This window comes from Corvus cornix, chromosome 28 (genome assembly GCF_000738735.6).
Source record: "Corvus cornix cornix isolate S_Up_H32 chromosome 28, ASM73873v5, whole genome shotgun sequence".
Classification (NCBI taxonomy): domain Eukaryota; kingdom Metazoa; phylum Chordata; class Aves; order Passeriformes; family Corvidae; genus Corvus; species Corvus cornix.
In genome coordinates, this window is record NC_046356.1 from 2,759,874 (window position 1) to 2,774,600 (window position 14,727).

Here is a 14,727-nt window from a genome sequence, read left to right on the forward strand (position 1 = left end):
CGAGAGCCCGGATCCGCGGCCCGGCCGCCGAGGCGAGGGACCCCCGTGCCCTGGCGGGGGCAGCCCCCGCGGGAGGGGCGGGGAGCAGCGCCCCGGGAGCGGGGGGGGGCCGGGCCGGGCGCCCGGGCGCTCAGGATGTTCCCGCAGGGACGGCACCCGGTAAGTGCCGCGGGGGCGGCGGGGCCGGGCCGGGCCGGGCCGGGGGGCCGAGCCGCAGCCTCCAGCCGGGCTGTCTCTCCGCAGCCCCCGCTCCAGCCCGGGCAGCCCTTCAAGTTCTCGGTGCTGGAAATCTGCGACCGCATCAAGGAGGAATTTCAGTTCCTGCAGGCGCAGTACCACAGGTGGGGCGGGGGGTGATGGGGGTCGGGCTGGGCTGCGGGCAGAGGGAGCGCCCGGGGCAGAGGTGTGATGGGACATGGGAGGCAGGAGCGCTCGAGCAGCGGGGAAAGCGGGGAAGGAGGAGGTGGAGAAAAGGTGCCTGGTGAGGGGAGCGCCTGCGGAGGAAGGGGAAAGGGGTTTGGGCTGAGGGGCAGCGTGAAACCGTCAGTTGGGGCGCCAGGTCTTGAGCGGGAGTTCCAAGGGGAAGATCAGCGCGTTTCCTTTGGCTGAGCGGGGTGTAGGGGCAGGGAGGGGACAGAGCTCTGGGTGGGTGCTACAGGTGTGTGCACAGCACAGCCGTGGGGTGCAGGTGCCCCAGAGAGGGTGTGTGACACCCCTGCAGCCCCATAAGCCCGCAGGGGCAGGCGGGAGATGTGCTGAGCTTGCCGAGGTTCCAGGGATGGGGACTGGCGGGATGGGGCAGGAGATGCAGGTCCGTGAATGAAAGCCCTGGCTCCCCTTTGCAGCCTGAAGCTGGAATGCGAGAAGCTGGTGAGCGAGAAGACAGAGATGCAGAGACATTATGTCATGGTGAGCTGCCCCCTGCCTCCCCCAAGGTGCGGCCCCGCTGGGCTGCTGCCCTCGGAGAGATCCGGGTGCTGGGGCTCCTCTCAGCCACTCGCCCGAAGGGGCCACTGCCCTGCCCACTGCTGACCTTGGGGCCGGGGAGATGTGAGGGAGGAAGGAGTTAATCACCATTCCTAGCAACGCTGGCTCTTTTGCTGCTGTCTCAGTGCTCAGTCCTGCCTGAGCCTGGGAATCCTGCCATAGGTTTTGTCTCTTTTATTTTGGGTTGGGGTTTTTTTTTTTTTTACCCTTTTTCTATTTGGCCATATAAAGGAGTTCCCCACTCCTCCCTGTCTCTCTCCCAAGGGGTGGGTACTTATGAGCTGGTGCTTCAAGGCTCCTGGTTTGGGTGGAAGGGGAAGAAGCAGGGCAGGAGCCCTCCACAGTTGCCAGTGAGGGGTTAACAGCCCCCAAGACAGACTGACCTGGGCACCAGCCAGAGCCTGCCAGGAGGAGGGGAGTTGCTGGGAGCAAGGAAAGAGTTTGGGGACAGCAGAGCAGTTCCCTCTCCTTTAGCATCTGACCTTACTGCCTCCTCTGGGGAAAGGGGGAACCCAAATGATGCCATCTAAGAGGCAAAAAGATGTGAACTTGGGCAACCCCCATCCTGGGGGTGAAGGCAGCCCTGTCTGTGAGGCCGGGGTGTTGCTGTTGTGGAGCATTTCTTCTCACCCATCAGTTGGGATCCCTCCCCAGAAGTGGATTGCTACCTTTGGAATAGGCTTTGCTGGGGAAAAGCAGGTCCTCTGGTCCCCTTTTCTCCCCAGGTGTGAGGGGTTGAGGTCAGCACCCCTGGCAGAGTCACTGGTGGCTGGGGAAGGGTGTAACCTGTTGTCATCTTTGCTCTGCACAGGCTGAGTGGGTGGGCAGCTGTGCCAGGGCATGAAAACAGGTTCCAAGTAGGGTGGGACAGGCCAGGCTAAGCCAGGATGGGTTCTGGGGGGCAGCAGGACTGGCTTTCCCCTGGCTTAACCCAATGCAGAAATTGCAGGTGTTAACGTCCTGTGGCTGCTCCCTACCTTGTCCTGGGCTCCTGGCATGGGGGCTCAGCCATTCCTCGTGGGCTGGAGTGAGCCAAGTCCCAGGCTGGTCCTGGGCCGGTTGCTCTGGACAGCTCCTAACCAGGCTGTGTTGTGGTTTTCCTCTCAGTACTACGAGATGTCCTACGGCCTGAACATTGAAATGCACAAGCAGGTAAGTGCAGTGGGGGCCGGGCCAGCAGCAGGGGAGGGTGGGGAAGAGGCTGAGGTTGGAGACTTTGTTGGAAAATTATCTCCCTGGAGCCCATGCAGCTCTACTGGCATGGGAGGTGTGACAGCTCTGTACGAGGGACTGGCTTGCAAAGGGATCCAGCAGTTGTCAGGATGTGTTATTGCGTTCCTCATCCCTGCCATCCCAAAGATGAACCACTCAGAGCCCTGCTGTGAGGCCTGGTGCCTCCCTGCAGTGCTTCCCTGGGGCCCCAGCTGAAGGAGGGATGTGGAGGAAACAGCAGGAGCTAGAGAGCAGAGGCAAATGGATTGTCTTTCTTTTCTTTTTTTCTTAATCTCCTTTTCCTTTCCCAAAGCCAGAGGAGTGTTTTCACCCTTCCCTGGTTCCCCTTTTGTTCCAGCGTTAATTTGCTTTCCCTCTTCAGATTTATCAATCTAGTCATCATGGGCTCTCTGCCAGGGAAATTAGTTTGGACCAATGCCTGACAAAGTGGCAAGTCAACTGCCATATCCCTCCAGCTGGCTCAGCCCCTCCAAGTTTGCTCCTTTTGTTAGCAGGGAGTGTGGTGGAGACCACGAGCACATTCCTGCCACCCTTATGTGCTCCAAGATCCAGTGGGACTGGGACCCAGGGGTGGCCCGAGCCATGTGGGGCCAGAGACTGTGCCCACGAGGTGATAGAGGTGATGGCCAAGTGGTTGAGCAGTGGGAGCCTGGGCAGGAGAGGGCTGGAGGAGGGGGGTCTCTGGCTCTGTGGGCATGGTGGCAGTGGCTGAGGGAGCAGCTGGGACCTGCAGGTGAGCCCAGGGTGCTGGTGGGTGTGGGGCACAGCAGCCTCCGAGCACAGCAGGTAAATGTTCCCTTTGTTCTCCCTTGGCTCCGAGCCTGGTTTGACCTCTGCAACACCGGCAGGGATTGTCAGAAACCTGAGATGATAAAACCCTTCAGAGCAGCCAGTCCCAGGGTGGATTTGCAGCAGGGGGGGAATCCAGTTTTCCCCAGGAGATGTTGGTTTTCTCTTGGAGAGGCTGGGCTGGGAGTCGCAGTCCCTTTCCTCAGAAGTGCTGCTTGCCCTGGTGGGAACGCGGCCGGGCTGTGGGTTTGTCTGCAACCACAGAGCCTCTCCTCAGAGGATGCACCGGGTTTTCTGCATTCCCTTGTGGGCAGGGGCAGGTCCGGGGGTGCTTTGTGCCTCTGAAGGAGCAGGGGGAGCTGTCCCAAGGCTTGATGGGGATGGGAGTGGAGTCCCTGTTCCGAGTCAGGGCAGGTACCACCTTGCAGGATTTGCTGGTGCGATGCCAAGAGGGCTGGATCTGTGGGAGTTCTGCATCCTACTTGCTCTGTCCTGGCTTTGAGTTGGATGTTTGGGAAGGGAAGGCACAGGCAGGGCCCGCTGCCAGCGCCTGTGGCTCGGCTCCCCTCCGTCCCTGCCCGCTGGCCACGGCAGCCCGCAAAGCCAGGATGGGTTTGGGCTGAGCAAAGCCAGCTGGGCTGCGAAAGGACTGACAGCTTGGAGCTTGCCTTGGCCCGGATCCACGGAGGGATTTAGGCGTGGGTTCCCTCCCATGTGCCTGGCGGCCTAAGGGGGTCCAGCAGCCCTGGGCAGAGCCCTCCCTTGGCAGCAGCTCGGGAAATCCCAGCAGGGATGCAGAGGCAGCAGGAGAATTTCAGCCAAGAGGGCGTGGGTGGGGAGAGTTTAAATCCTCTGCCGAGGCTGTGTGTTTGCAGGATGCTTGGCTGCTGGAGGGGGACAGGATGGGGCTCAGAGCCCTCCATCCCTGATGATACCTGCTTCCTCTTTCAGGCAGAGATTGTCAAGAGACTGAGTGCCATTTGTGCCCAGATTATCCCCCTCCTGACACAGGAGGTAAGGAGGAGGCAGGGGATGTGCATCAGATTGCTCTGGCTTCTTGGGAAGAGGCGAATCAAAGTCCAGCCTGAGCAATGGGAGGTTTTGGGGAAGAAAACCTCCATGCCTGGGCTGGAGGGGTGGGAGAAGGGGCTGTGCAGGGGTGGGTGGGGCAATGTGGAGCCAAGTGCTCCTTCCAGCCAGGAGCACGGTGTGACCACCCCCATGCTCTTCCTCCCCAGCACCAGCAGCAGGTCCTGCAGGCGGTGGAACGGGCCAAGCAGGTGACCATGGGGGAGCTCAACAGCATTGTCGGGGTGAGTTGCACTGCCTGGCTCTTGGCAAAGACTCTTTCCTGCCTGAGGGTTCGGGCCCTGCAGTGATGAGGGAAGTCAGGGTTTCTACTAATGTGATAAGCCCATTGTGGTGAAGGGATTTGCCACGGTGTCCTGAAGGTGTTGGATGCCCTGTGGGATACCCCTTGAGCAGAGTGGGGCAGAGCCATGGCTCTGCCATGTGTTGGGGTCCTGTCTGCAGCAGCGAGGGACTCGCAGGTGGAAGGGGCAAAGGAGAAAAACAAAGTCCAGAGAGAGAATAAAAGCAGGCTGTGCTGTGCTGAGCCTGCTTGACCCTCAGAGCCCAGACAGCCCTTGGGTGGAAGGGGCAGGGATGTGACCCAGGCTGTGCAGCCCCGACAGCACCTCTCCCCCCTCCTCGTCCCTGTCTCATCCCATCGCGCTTCGCATCGCAGCCCGTGCGCGAGGGGAGGGCCCGGGCATGGCTGCAGCCGCCTCCTCCACATCCAGGACCATTTGCTCTTTCTCTTTCAGCAGCAGCAGCTTCAGCACCTCTCGCACCACGCATCCCCCCTCCCGCTGACACCCCACCCCTCCAGCATGCAGCCCTCTAGCCTGAGTGGGGTCAGCGGCACCTCGGGGCTCCTGGCCCTCTCAGGGGCACTGATGGCACAGGCTCAGCTGGCCACCAAGGAGGACAGAGTGGCCCAGGATGGGGAGAACAGAGGTAAGGGGAAGAAGCACAGCTGGGTTAACCCTTTAAAGGCTGGCTGAGTCAGTGCTGGGCAGCATGTGCAGGGATCCTGCTGCCTGCTCTGCCTCTTTCCTGAGGCTGCTGGCTGCTGCATCCCTGGGGATGGCAAATCCAGCTCATGAAACGCCTGCAGCCTCAGGAGGCTGGCTCTGTTTCTGACCCGGGAACTGCTGCTCTGCAGTGATGGTGTGTGGCTGTGTGTGCAGCCCTGGCTCTGGGCAAGCGTTTGTGCACACACAGGTCTCTCCGCTCCAGTGCGTGAGGGTCCCCTCCTTTGTGAGGCACCACAAAGAAACCCTCTCTTTTTACACCAGGGTTTACACCAAGTAGAGATCTGATCCCTCAAGCCGAGACTTTTAGGGAAAATACTGTTGCAAGTCCCTGATAGAAACTGTGACAGCCACAGGCCTGGGGCAAGGGGTTTAGAAAGCAGAGCCTCATTGTGTGTGTTGTGCCGTGTAAATTACACTAATTCCTAGTCCATATGGGTGCCTCCTCCTGTCAGGATCACAGAGTGCCTTAAAAACATCATCAATATTTAATCATTGTTAAATCAGTGCTCTGAATGCTACTGGCAGGCCTGGGCCAAATTAGTAATGCTGCCCAGCTTTGCCTGTGGCCTGTTGCTGCTGAAGGGCTGCACAAAGGAGAAGCTGCTCTGAGCTCAAGTCACCTTTTCAGAGCACAGGCATCGAGTGGTTGTGCTGAGAGGAGGCTGGAACAAGGAGAGAGGCTCTGGGCAGCTCGATGGGCTAGAAACAGGCAGCCAAATTTAGCAGGAGAGATGCTTCTCTGCAGACTCCCCTGGGGAAGGTGCTGACTGAAGTGCTGTTGGGTCAGGACCCAAGAGCAGCAGCAAAGCCGGGCACTGGGTGGGGTTTGCTGCAGGCTCTCATGGTCTGGTTTGGCTTTAAGATTCCAAAGTGGTGAAAAGAGCAGCAGGAAAGCGTCGGTGGCAGCTCTGCCCCCCTGCACACAGCTGTCTGCAGTTCAAATCCTGTCCGTGTTTCTTTAAGGATGGCTTCCACAAAGGAGGAAAACAAAGTCCAGAGAGAGAATAAAAGCAGGCTGTGCTGTGCTGAGCCTGCTTTACCCTCAGAGCCCGGTCAACCTGTGCCTCCAGCCAGAACTTTTCTCAGTCCGGGTGTCTGGCTGTGGTGAGGGCCATTCCTTATTAAAAAAGAAAGCAAAAAAACCAAAAGAAAGGCGAAATGCTCCATCTGTCTGGGGTTAATGCTCGGTGCTCTGCCATAGTTAGCCAGAGCTGGTGTGAGTCAAACTGAGCCAGGGGTGCAGGGCTGATGGCAAGCATCTGGTCCCCCTCCAGACCACAGCCTTGGAGCAGTGCCTACGAGAATCCCTCAGCTTCCCATCCCTGCCTGCCTCTTTTTGCCAGCAGGGACCTGGACTCATTCTCTCCAAATGCTGGTGGATCTTTAGGAGCAAAAATCAACCAGGAAGGGTTGCTAAACCCCAGCCCACAACCCTGTGCTTGGATTTGCAATAAATGCCTGGCACTTCTTCCCTGGGCTCAGGGAAGTGGACCTGCTTTGCTGTGCATGCACCAAAGCCTCAGAGGGTTTCCAAGCAGGGCTTTTAGGCATGGCTTCCTAAGGAAATAGGATGGGTGTGATCCAGGGGATCTCAGCTGGCTTGCCAGCTCGTCCCCTCCCCCGGTGGCTTTGGACCTGTTGTCATGTCTAGGGAAGAGATTCCAAAGCTGGGATAATTTCTTGGAAGGAGGTGGGTGGATAGAGATTCCCCTGCTTCCCTGAGGAGCACCAAAGTGCTGACCTCCCGTTAGACACCAGAGAATCTGCACTTCAGGTGGGCAAAGTGGGAAATCAGGTGTGATTTTTTGTTTGTTTGTTTTCTAAGCCTGTGTCCCGCTGTTTCCTGCCTTGCCCTGCTGTGCCCCTCTCTCCTTCCTGCCTGGGTACGTGGGGCACAGCCTTGGCATTAACTACCTCTTCCTCTCCTCCCCTCTGCTCTGACACGGACCTGGGATGCTCTCCCTGCTGCTGCCTGGCTCCAGAACACACGCCAAGCCGGGTAAGCTGTGGCAGGCATGTGGCCTCAGCTGGCCCTGATGGCATCTCCAGTGTGCTCCAAGCTGGCTCCTGGGAAGGGATGGGGGTGCTGGGTGAGCTTTCCTGGCCTGGGTGGGCTGTGTTTGCATCAGGGTTTTGTAACTGAAGGTTCTGGGCCACCTCAATTCAGTCTTTGCTGATGCAAGGAGCTAAAGATCAAGGGCTGCTCCCAAAATAACCAGCTCTGTCCTTTTCAAGGAGTTTCCAGTTTAAGAATCATTCTGAACAGGTCTCAGAGCTCTCAGCCCCTCTGCAGTCCTTGGTTGCCCCCTCCCTTTTAGGATCCCCCCAGTCCCAGAGCTGTGACTCTCTTCCCAGGCTCCGCAGTAGCTCTGCAGTATCAGAGTACAGGCAGGAGAAAGAAGGGTTAATGAGCCTCTCAGCTGGGGAACTGTAGGCATTGATCTTGGGCTTGCAAGGTGGGAGAGGAGGAAGTAGAGAAGGTGTCTGTGATCCCATGACTACCCAGGCACCTCCTCCAGAGATCCTGGGGGGCAGGGATCACCTTTCTGCTGCCTGGTTCTGTGCCAGAACTGTGGATCTGACTGTGCTGGGAGCAATCAGGTGCAGGGAGCCCTGGGATGGGGCATCTCCATCACTTTCTGGCTGCCCTGTGATGAGTGTGGGGTTGCCAGGGGATGTGTGACACCCCTGCAGCTGCCAGCAGCCTCTGGGGGAGGGATGTTCTTCCTGCTTGGCCCCATTCTGCTTCCCAACCCTCGTGGCAGGGTTAAAGTGAAGTAAACACCTGTGAGGATTTTCTGCTCCACCCTGGCTCGTTGTCTCTGCAGGGGTGGATCTCTCTGGTAGTGCTGGGGATGTGCCTTGCTCAGATCCCCACGTTGGGGTTTTGGGGTCCTTCCCGCCAGGCGTGGAGATGCTTTGCTAGGATGGAGGTGGTCATGGAGCAGGGCCTGGCCCCACTGAGAGGTGAGGGGCAGCTGTCTGCCCTCACAGTGGCTCACACACCTTCTTCTCCCTCTCTGCCTCAGAGCATTTCTGCTTCCCCTCCCGAGAGCCTGCGGGACGAGGAGCGGACGGGGCTGAAGCGGAAGCGGGAGGAGAAGGACCTGCCTGGGCATTCTGTGAGTGCACCAAGGGGTGTGGCTGGGGAGCTCCTGCTGCAGAGGGCTGGTGTCTTGTGAGCAAGAACAAACCGAATTAAGAGCCCCATGGAGGCCCCTCAGCCTGAGGTTGGGTTGCTGCCAGCAGGACATGGCTGATGTTGGTCCATGGAGTGATGCACAGGAGAAAATGGGTCTCTCTGCTGTCTGAGGTCCTGGGGCAGAGCACAGAGCCTGGTCCAGCCTTGCCCTGTCCTGACTGAGCCCTTCTGGATTTCTCCCTCCTTGCAGGACAGCGATGGGGACAAGAGTGACTACAACCTGGTGGTGGATGAGGTAAGCCCTTGGAGCCTGGCAAGGGCTCCTGCTCAAGCTGCAGTCATTAGGTTTAGGACTCTGGTTCCTCAGCTTTGGGGTTCTTTAGGCTTCAGCTCACTGCTGTTGGGCAGCAGTGGCCAGCCAGGACACGTGCCAGCCCTGCTCCAGTGTGTTGTGCCAGCCAAGACTGATTCCATTCCCACTGCTCTGGGAAGTCTGTGCCAGCCAGGGCTCAGCTTTGCCAGCCACAGGCTTGGCTCTGCTTCACAATCCCCTTTCAGCCCCGCTGCTGTAGCATCCCATATGGGGAGGCTGATAAGCTGGATGAGAGCTCCACGGAGCTGGGCTTGCTGCTGGCAGCTCCCGTGGCTGGAGGTGGCAGGAGCCTCGCAGCACACCCTGGCCCTGCCAGCCCAAGGCCTCGAGCCCCGTCCTGCCTGGCCTGGCCCTCGAGCAGCCTCGACTTCAACACCTGTGGCTGTGTCTCAGTGCAGGGGATTCACTGAATTCCAGTCTTTTGCAATGGAACTGCCACGTGCTTCTGGTGCAACCTCCGCTGGCTGAGGCACACGTGACAGAACTTCATCCCAGCCACCACTGTTCCTGGTGGAGATGATGTTTTCGGGGACATACTTCTTCCCTTCCTAGAAGACAGAGGGGAGAGCAAGACATGAGGTCTTTTTTACTCGTGCCACTTCCTAAGAAAATACAAGCCCTGAAAGGAAGATCAGCAGGAATTTCTGCAGAAAATGACACTTATGAAAGCCACTCGTTGGTGTCATTATGGTGATAAAAAAATCACAGACCTGGCTGAATGGTTAATAGGGAGTGCAAGAGCCGAGCGGTGGCCTCTGAAATGGCAGCCCTGTCTCAGCTCCTCCTGTGGGCTGATCCCCATCCCTCCTTGTGAAGGCATCCATGGCCACCAGCGTCCTCTGAACCTGCTGTCACCTCTCATTTTGTCCAAAGAGAAAAATCGAGGCCGTTTCTTATCCAGGAGGGCAGAACGGAGTCCTCTGAGCAGATGCTCCTCATTGAGGCCGAGGGGACCGATGGTAGTCCTGGGTGGCTCCCCAGGGCCCCTATCATGCACAGAGGGGTTCCTGCTTCCCACAGCGCTGTTCTCCCCCCAGGACCCGCCCTCGGAGCCCGGCAGCCCTGGCCGCTCGCCCAGCCGCCGCCTGGCTCCGTCCCGCCGGGAGCTGCCCGAGAGCCCGGCGTCCATCGGCTCCAGCAGCAGCACCGCGCCCCTGCAGCCCAAGGACCAGAGCCCGGTAGGAAATCCCTGGGCAGCCTGGGCTGGGGGTGGCATGTGTGGCCCCGAATTTCTCTCTGTGGCCAGCCCGCCGCAGCGCAAAGCGGGCGAAGAAAAGCCGGTGGTTTGTGTGCGCTGCCACCGCCCACCCTGGGGACAGAGGGCCGTGCCCTCGGGGTGGGACAGGCTCTGCAGTGCTCTCCACCCGCCTGCCTGCAGGATTCCCCAGAGCTGCTCGTAGCAATTGATTTTTCCTTCTTCTTTTTTTTTTTTTTTTTATTTTCCTTCTCAGTGGCTTTTTTTTCCTCTCCTTCCTTGCCAAGCACCAGTCCAGCGCTCAGATTGAAACATCAGCATGTGGGAAGGGGGAGGGATGTTTCTGCCACTCCTTGGCCTCCCAGCCACCGCAGGGACCAAGCGATACGTTCCCCCATCTGGGGTCAGGAGCCAGCTGGGGGCTGCGGGCAGCAGCGAGCAGCAGCTCCCCGGCACAATCGGATTAGAGCAGACAAAGCGCCCAGAGCAATCTGCCAGCACAGCACGTAGCTTTTCTCTGTTATTAATTTTTTTTTTTTTTCTTTCCTTTGCTGGTGTCGACAAAATCCCCAGACAGAAAAAGCAGAAGAAATAGGAGAGGCAAGGAAAAAAGCAAGGAATGAAGTAGCTGTGGGGATTGGAGAGGCTAATTCATGCCAGGCATCCTCCTGGTCCCAGGCTGGGGATGGGGGTGCCCCTACATGCTCGAGGGAGCAGCAGATGTGTTTGTGGGGTCTCGTGCTGGTGGGCACTGCAGGGTTGGGGCACTTTGGGGTGACTTGGAGCTTGCATGGGGTATTTGCACCTATGGGGAGAGTGGGGCTGTGTGAGGGGCAAAGGCGAGGGGTCCTGGATGGCCAGACCCTGTCCAGCTCCATCCAGGAGCTCCTTCCACCCTGCAGAGTGTGGAGGCTGCTGACCCACCTGGTGCTGGGAGGGCTGTCCCAGGCCCTGGTCCCATTGCTGAAGCTGCTTTTTTCCTCTCTGCACAGACCGACTCCATGGCCAGCGCTCCGACCTCCAAGCCCTCCTCTTCCTCACCACCCCGTGACTCCCTCACGCCTGGCCCCGGGCCCAGCTCGGCCATCCCGCTCCGGCCACCCCCGGCCAAGGCCCCCACCACCGACACCGTCAGTGAGTGTCCGAGGACAGCGCCGAGGTCCTGCTCCGCGGTGACAGTGCCGTGGGGCTGGGATGGAGGGAGGCAGGACACAGTCTGCCACCAACAGAGCTGGCGGGGCCATTTTGCTCCACAAAATCAGCCCTATCAACCATGGCCAACAGGAGCATTGCCACATACCAGACTGCCTGGTGGGCTCAGACCTGCCGAGGGTGGTGGTCGGGGTGGGGGCAGGGGTTTTATCTGTTTTTCTCTGATGAGTTGTCATTTTGGTGGGGCTGCATGAAGCTGGCAGCTTCAGAGCTTGGCTGTGGGGGCCAGAGGGGGTGGCTGTGCAGTCACCAGGTGCCCCTCTCCCCCGGGTGACGCTCGCTCGCGCCCGTGGGCCAGGGCCAAGACGCGGGTCTCTCCTCGTGCAGCTCTCCGCAGCCCTCTGAGCTCCTCCAGCCCCTACACGTCCTCCTTGGGGATGGTGCCCCACGCCGCCCTCAGCGGGGAGCTCCCATCCCCTGGCCTCTACATGGGCATCCACCTCTCGCCCCAGGTCAGCAGCGCGGTGCTCTATGGCCGCTCCCCCATGGTAAGTGACCGAGGGAGAGGCTGGGTCTGCTGCCGTGTGCTGGCTCTGCTCCCTGTCCCCTGGGCCTGCGCTGTCCCTGTGCAACATCTGGGGCTTGAGCTGGGGGGTGCAGCCATAGGAAGGGCTCCCTTCCAGAGGTGGATGGGTCGTGAGGCTGGTGGAGGCTTCAGTGCGCTCAGAGAAGCCTCTGCTAGTTCCACTGGTGTGTAACTGTGTCTGTGGGAACCCATTTGGGCCTTTGTCACTTGCATGTGAGGACACGGCAAGCAGGGAGCATAGAGCCAGGCTGGCCTGGTCCCAGCACGTGCAGGGAAAGGCCTGAACCCAGCTTTGGTGTCCTCTGCTCTGCTCCTCATGTGGCCTTTGCTTTGTACAGGTGGCGTTTGAGTCGCACCCTCATCTGAGGGCTTCCACCCTCTCCTCTTCACTCTCCACCGTCCCTGGAGGGAAGCCGTAAGTGGCTGCACACGCTGGGGCTGTGAGGAGGGTGGGCAGCAAGGGGCTGAGCCAGGTGCTGAGAGCATCTCCCTCCCAAGGGCTCACCCAGGGCAGGGCAGGGCTGAGGGGGAGCTGCTCTCCACTCCAGCGTCCAGCACTGCCATTTCATTCCTGGCAGCTTGCAGTAACAAGGAGCTGGGTAATTAAACCCCTCATTAGCCAGAGCACAACGGGCACCTTCCACCTTGGCTAAGGGAGCGTGGCTCAGGGAGAGGTCACCTCCTGCCCTCGGGCATCACACAGGGGTTGTTCAGGCCTCTCTTCTGCTCCTTTCCAGTTCCTACTCCTTCCATGTCCTCTGACTCCAAACCGCGCTGCCTGTGTCAGACCCGCTGGGACCCGCGTGGCACCGGCCACTGTCCACACAGGATTCTGGGCTGGTTCTCACTGCTCTGCTCCCTTCCAGTGCCTACTCCTTCCACGTCAGCGCCGATGGGCAGATGCAGCCGGTGCCTTTCCCCCCCGACGCCCTCATCGGCTCCGGCATCCCCCGGCACGCGCGGCAGCTGCACACCCTGACCCACGGCGAGGTGGTCTGTGCTGTCACCATCAGCAACTCCACGCGACACGTCTACACCGGGGGCAAGGGCTGTGTCAAGGTGTGGGACGTGGGGCAGCCGGGCACCAAGACGGCCGTGGCTCAGCTGGACTGCCTGGTGAGGAGGAGGAGGAGCAGAAAGGCCTCAGGGGTGGGGCTGGGAAGGGGAAGGTGCCCCTGTTCCAGTGGAGGGGACAGAGGGGCCTTTCACGTGTGCAGTGAGAGAAAGAGATGCGTCTCCTGCGAGCCCCTGTGTGCTCATGCTCACCTCCTTCTTGCCTTGCCCTGTGCCCTGTCACCCCCGTTCAGAACCGTGATAACTACATCCGTTCCTGCAAGCTGCTCCCCGACGGCCGCAGCCTGATCGTGGGGGGGGAGGCCAGCACCCTCTCCATCTGGGACCTGGCAGCGCCCACGCCCCGCATCAAGGCTGAGCTCACCTCCTCTGCCCCCGCCTGCTACGCCCTGGCCATCAGCCCTGATGCCAAAGTCTGCTTCTCCTGCTGCAGCGACGGCAACATCGTGGTGTGGGACCTGCAGAACCAGACGATGGTGAGGTGAGCCCGGGGTAGGGGACCATAGGGCAGGGACAGGGGGAGATGCTGGCTCTTGGGGGAGCTGGCTGCCCTGACAGCTGTGCCCTCGCCCTCTCCATCTCCCTCTTTCCCAGGCAGTTTCAAGGCCACACGGATGGTGCCAGCTGCATCGACATCTCTAACTATGGCACCAAGCTGTGGACAGGGGGGCTGGACAACACCGTGCGCTGCTGGGACCTGCGGGAGGGGCGGCAGCTGCAGCAGCACGACTTCAGCTCCCAGGTAAGGGCTGGGGCCCTCTGGCAGCACCATGGGGCCAGGTGGGACCTGCTGAGCCACAGTGTGACCCTGTCTGTCCCCTCAGATCTTCTCCCTGGGGTACTGCCCGATGGGAGAGTGGCTGGCAGTGGGGATGGAGAGCAGCAACGTGGAGATCCTGCACGTCACCAAACCTGACAAGTACCAGCTGCACCTCCATGAGAGCTGTGTCCTCTCTCTCAAATTCGCCTCCTGTGGTAGGCAAGGGCCGGTTTTTCTGCCTGGGCTGTGGATGGGCTCAGATTGATCCTTTTGGTTTACTCCCCCTGTGCTCAGCTCCCCTGAATGGAATCCCAGATCTTGACCCACTTTGTCTCCTGTCCCAGGGAAGTGGTTCGTGAGCACGGGGAAGGACAACCTGCTCAATGCCTGGCGCGCGCCCTACGGAGCCAGCATCTTCCAGGTGTGGTGAGGCATTTGTGCAGTGCGATGATGGTGGCTCCAGGCACCAGCCCTGCTCTCACCTCCTGCCTCTCTTGCTCGCAGTCCAAGGAGTCCTCGTCAGTCCTGAGCTGTGACATCTCTGTCAATGACAAATTCATCGTTACGGGCTCTGGTGACAAGAAGGCCACGGTGTACGAGGTGGTTTACTGATTCCTGTCACCATCCCTGCGCCATCAGGAAAGGGGACAAACCTTGCCCGAAGCCACCACACTCACATAGGCCTCCAGTTCTGGAACTGCCCTCCTGCAGCTCTACTTTCCTTCCTCCTCCTCTGCTTTCAGACACCGCACCAAGGCTCCAGCACCGTTGTCCTGCCCCAGTTCCTGCACGAGGCTGGAGGTGAGGGCTGGGTATAGCCTGGCATCCCCCAAGGCTGGGCTAGGCATCCTGGGCCCTGTCTGTCCTTCAGGCGCCTGCATGGGGAGCTGGACAAGCCTGAGAGCGTGTGTCTCCTGAATTACTGCTACTGATTTAATGGCACCCATTTTCTGCTGCAGAAACAGCTGTAAATTATCAGTAAAGAAATGTATTTAACTGTGTTTTCAATCCCTTACTAATAAAAAGGAACAAAAGAAGGGCTGGGCTGGTTCTGGGCATGGGCCTTTGCCAGCCAACGCTGCCAACTGTGCCGAGGGCTGGGCTCTGAAGGGTGTGTTGGGGGGCTGCTTTTGGCCAGCAGCACAGGGGAGGATGCTCCCAGCATGGCAGAGGAGTGGCTGCTCGCCTGCCGTGGCAGCCCCAGCTCCAGAACTGCTCCGTGGTGCCTGTGGTGAGCTGTGGCTGGAGGCTGGGCTGGGGCCAGGAGCCCAGAGCCGCTGCCACACCGCAGCCACCACCGTGCCGCTGCTGCTCCCCTGCCAGCCCCGGGGCTCCTG

At 59.8% G+C, this 14,727-nt stretch overlaps 1 protein-coding gene across 6 annotated transcripts; it reads left to right on the forward strand.

The window, feature by feature from the left end:
- The first annotated feature begins 48 nt into the window (after positions 1 to 48).
- Positions 49 to 14,427, forward strand: TLE2 (TLE family member 2, transcriptional corepressor). Of its 6 annotated transcripts, none has more exons than XM_039566034.1 (20): positions 49 to 159; positions 244 to 341; positions 846 to 909; positions 2,095 to 2,139; positions 3,961 to 4,023; positions 4,248 to 4,322; positions 4,836 to 5,028; positions 7,091 to 7,107; positions 8,138 to 8,230; positions 8,501 to 8,545; positions 9,661 to 9,801; positions 10,811 to 10,952; positions 11,358 to 11,518; positions 11,895 to 11,971; positions 12,423 to 12,672; positions 12,864 to 13,111; positions 13,229 to 13,372; positions 13,455 to 13,609; positions 13,735 to 13,811; positions 13,895 to 14,427. In XM_039566034.1, the coding sequence occupies exons 1-20, from the start codon at positions 136 to 138 to the stop codon at positions 14,000 to 14,002; spliced, it is 2,220 nt and encodes a 739-aa protein (XP_039421968.1). In that variant the 5' UTR covers positions 49 to 135; the 3' UTR covers positions 14,003 to 14,427. The 6 variants fall into 6 exon arrangements, 5 of the variants coding, with proteins under 5 accessions (XP_039421968.1, XP_039421970.1, XP_039421969.1 ...); XR_005603718.1 differs by having other exon boundaries at positions 51 to 159; positions 13,455 to 13,605; positions 13,895 to 13,985; XM_039566036.1 differs by having other exon boundaries at positions 51 to 159; positions 13,225 to 13,372.
- Positions 14,428 to 14,727: the final 300 nt, after the last annotated feature.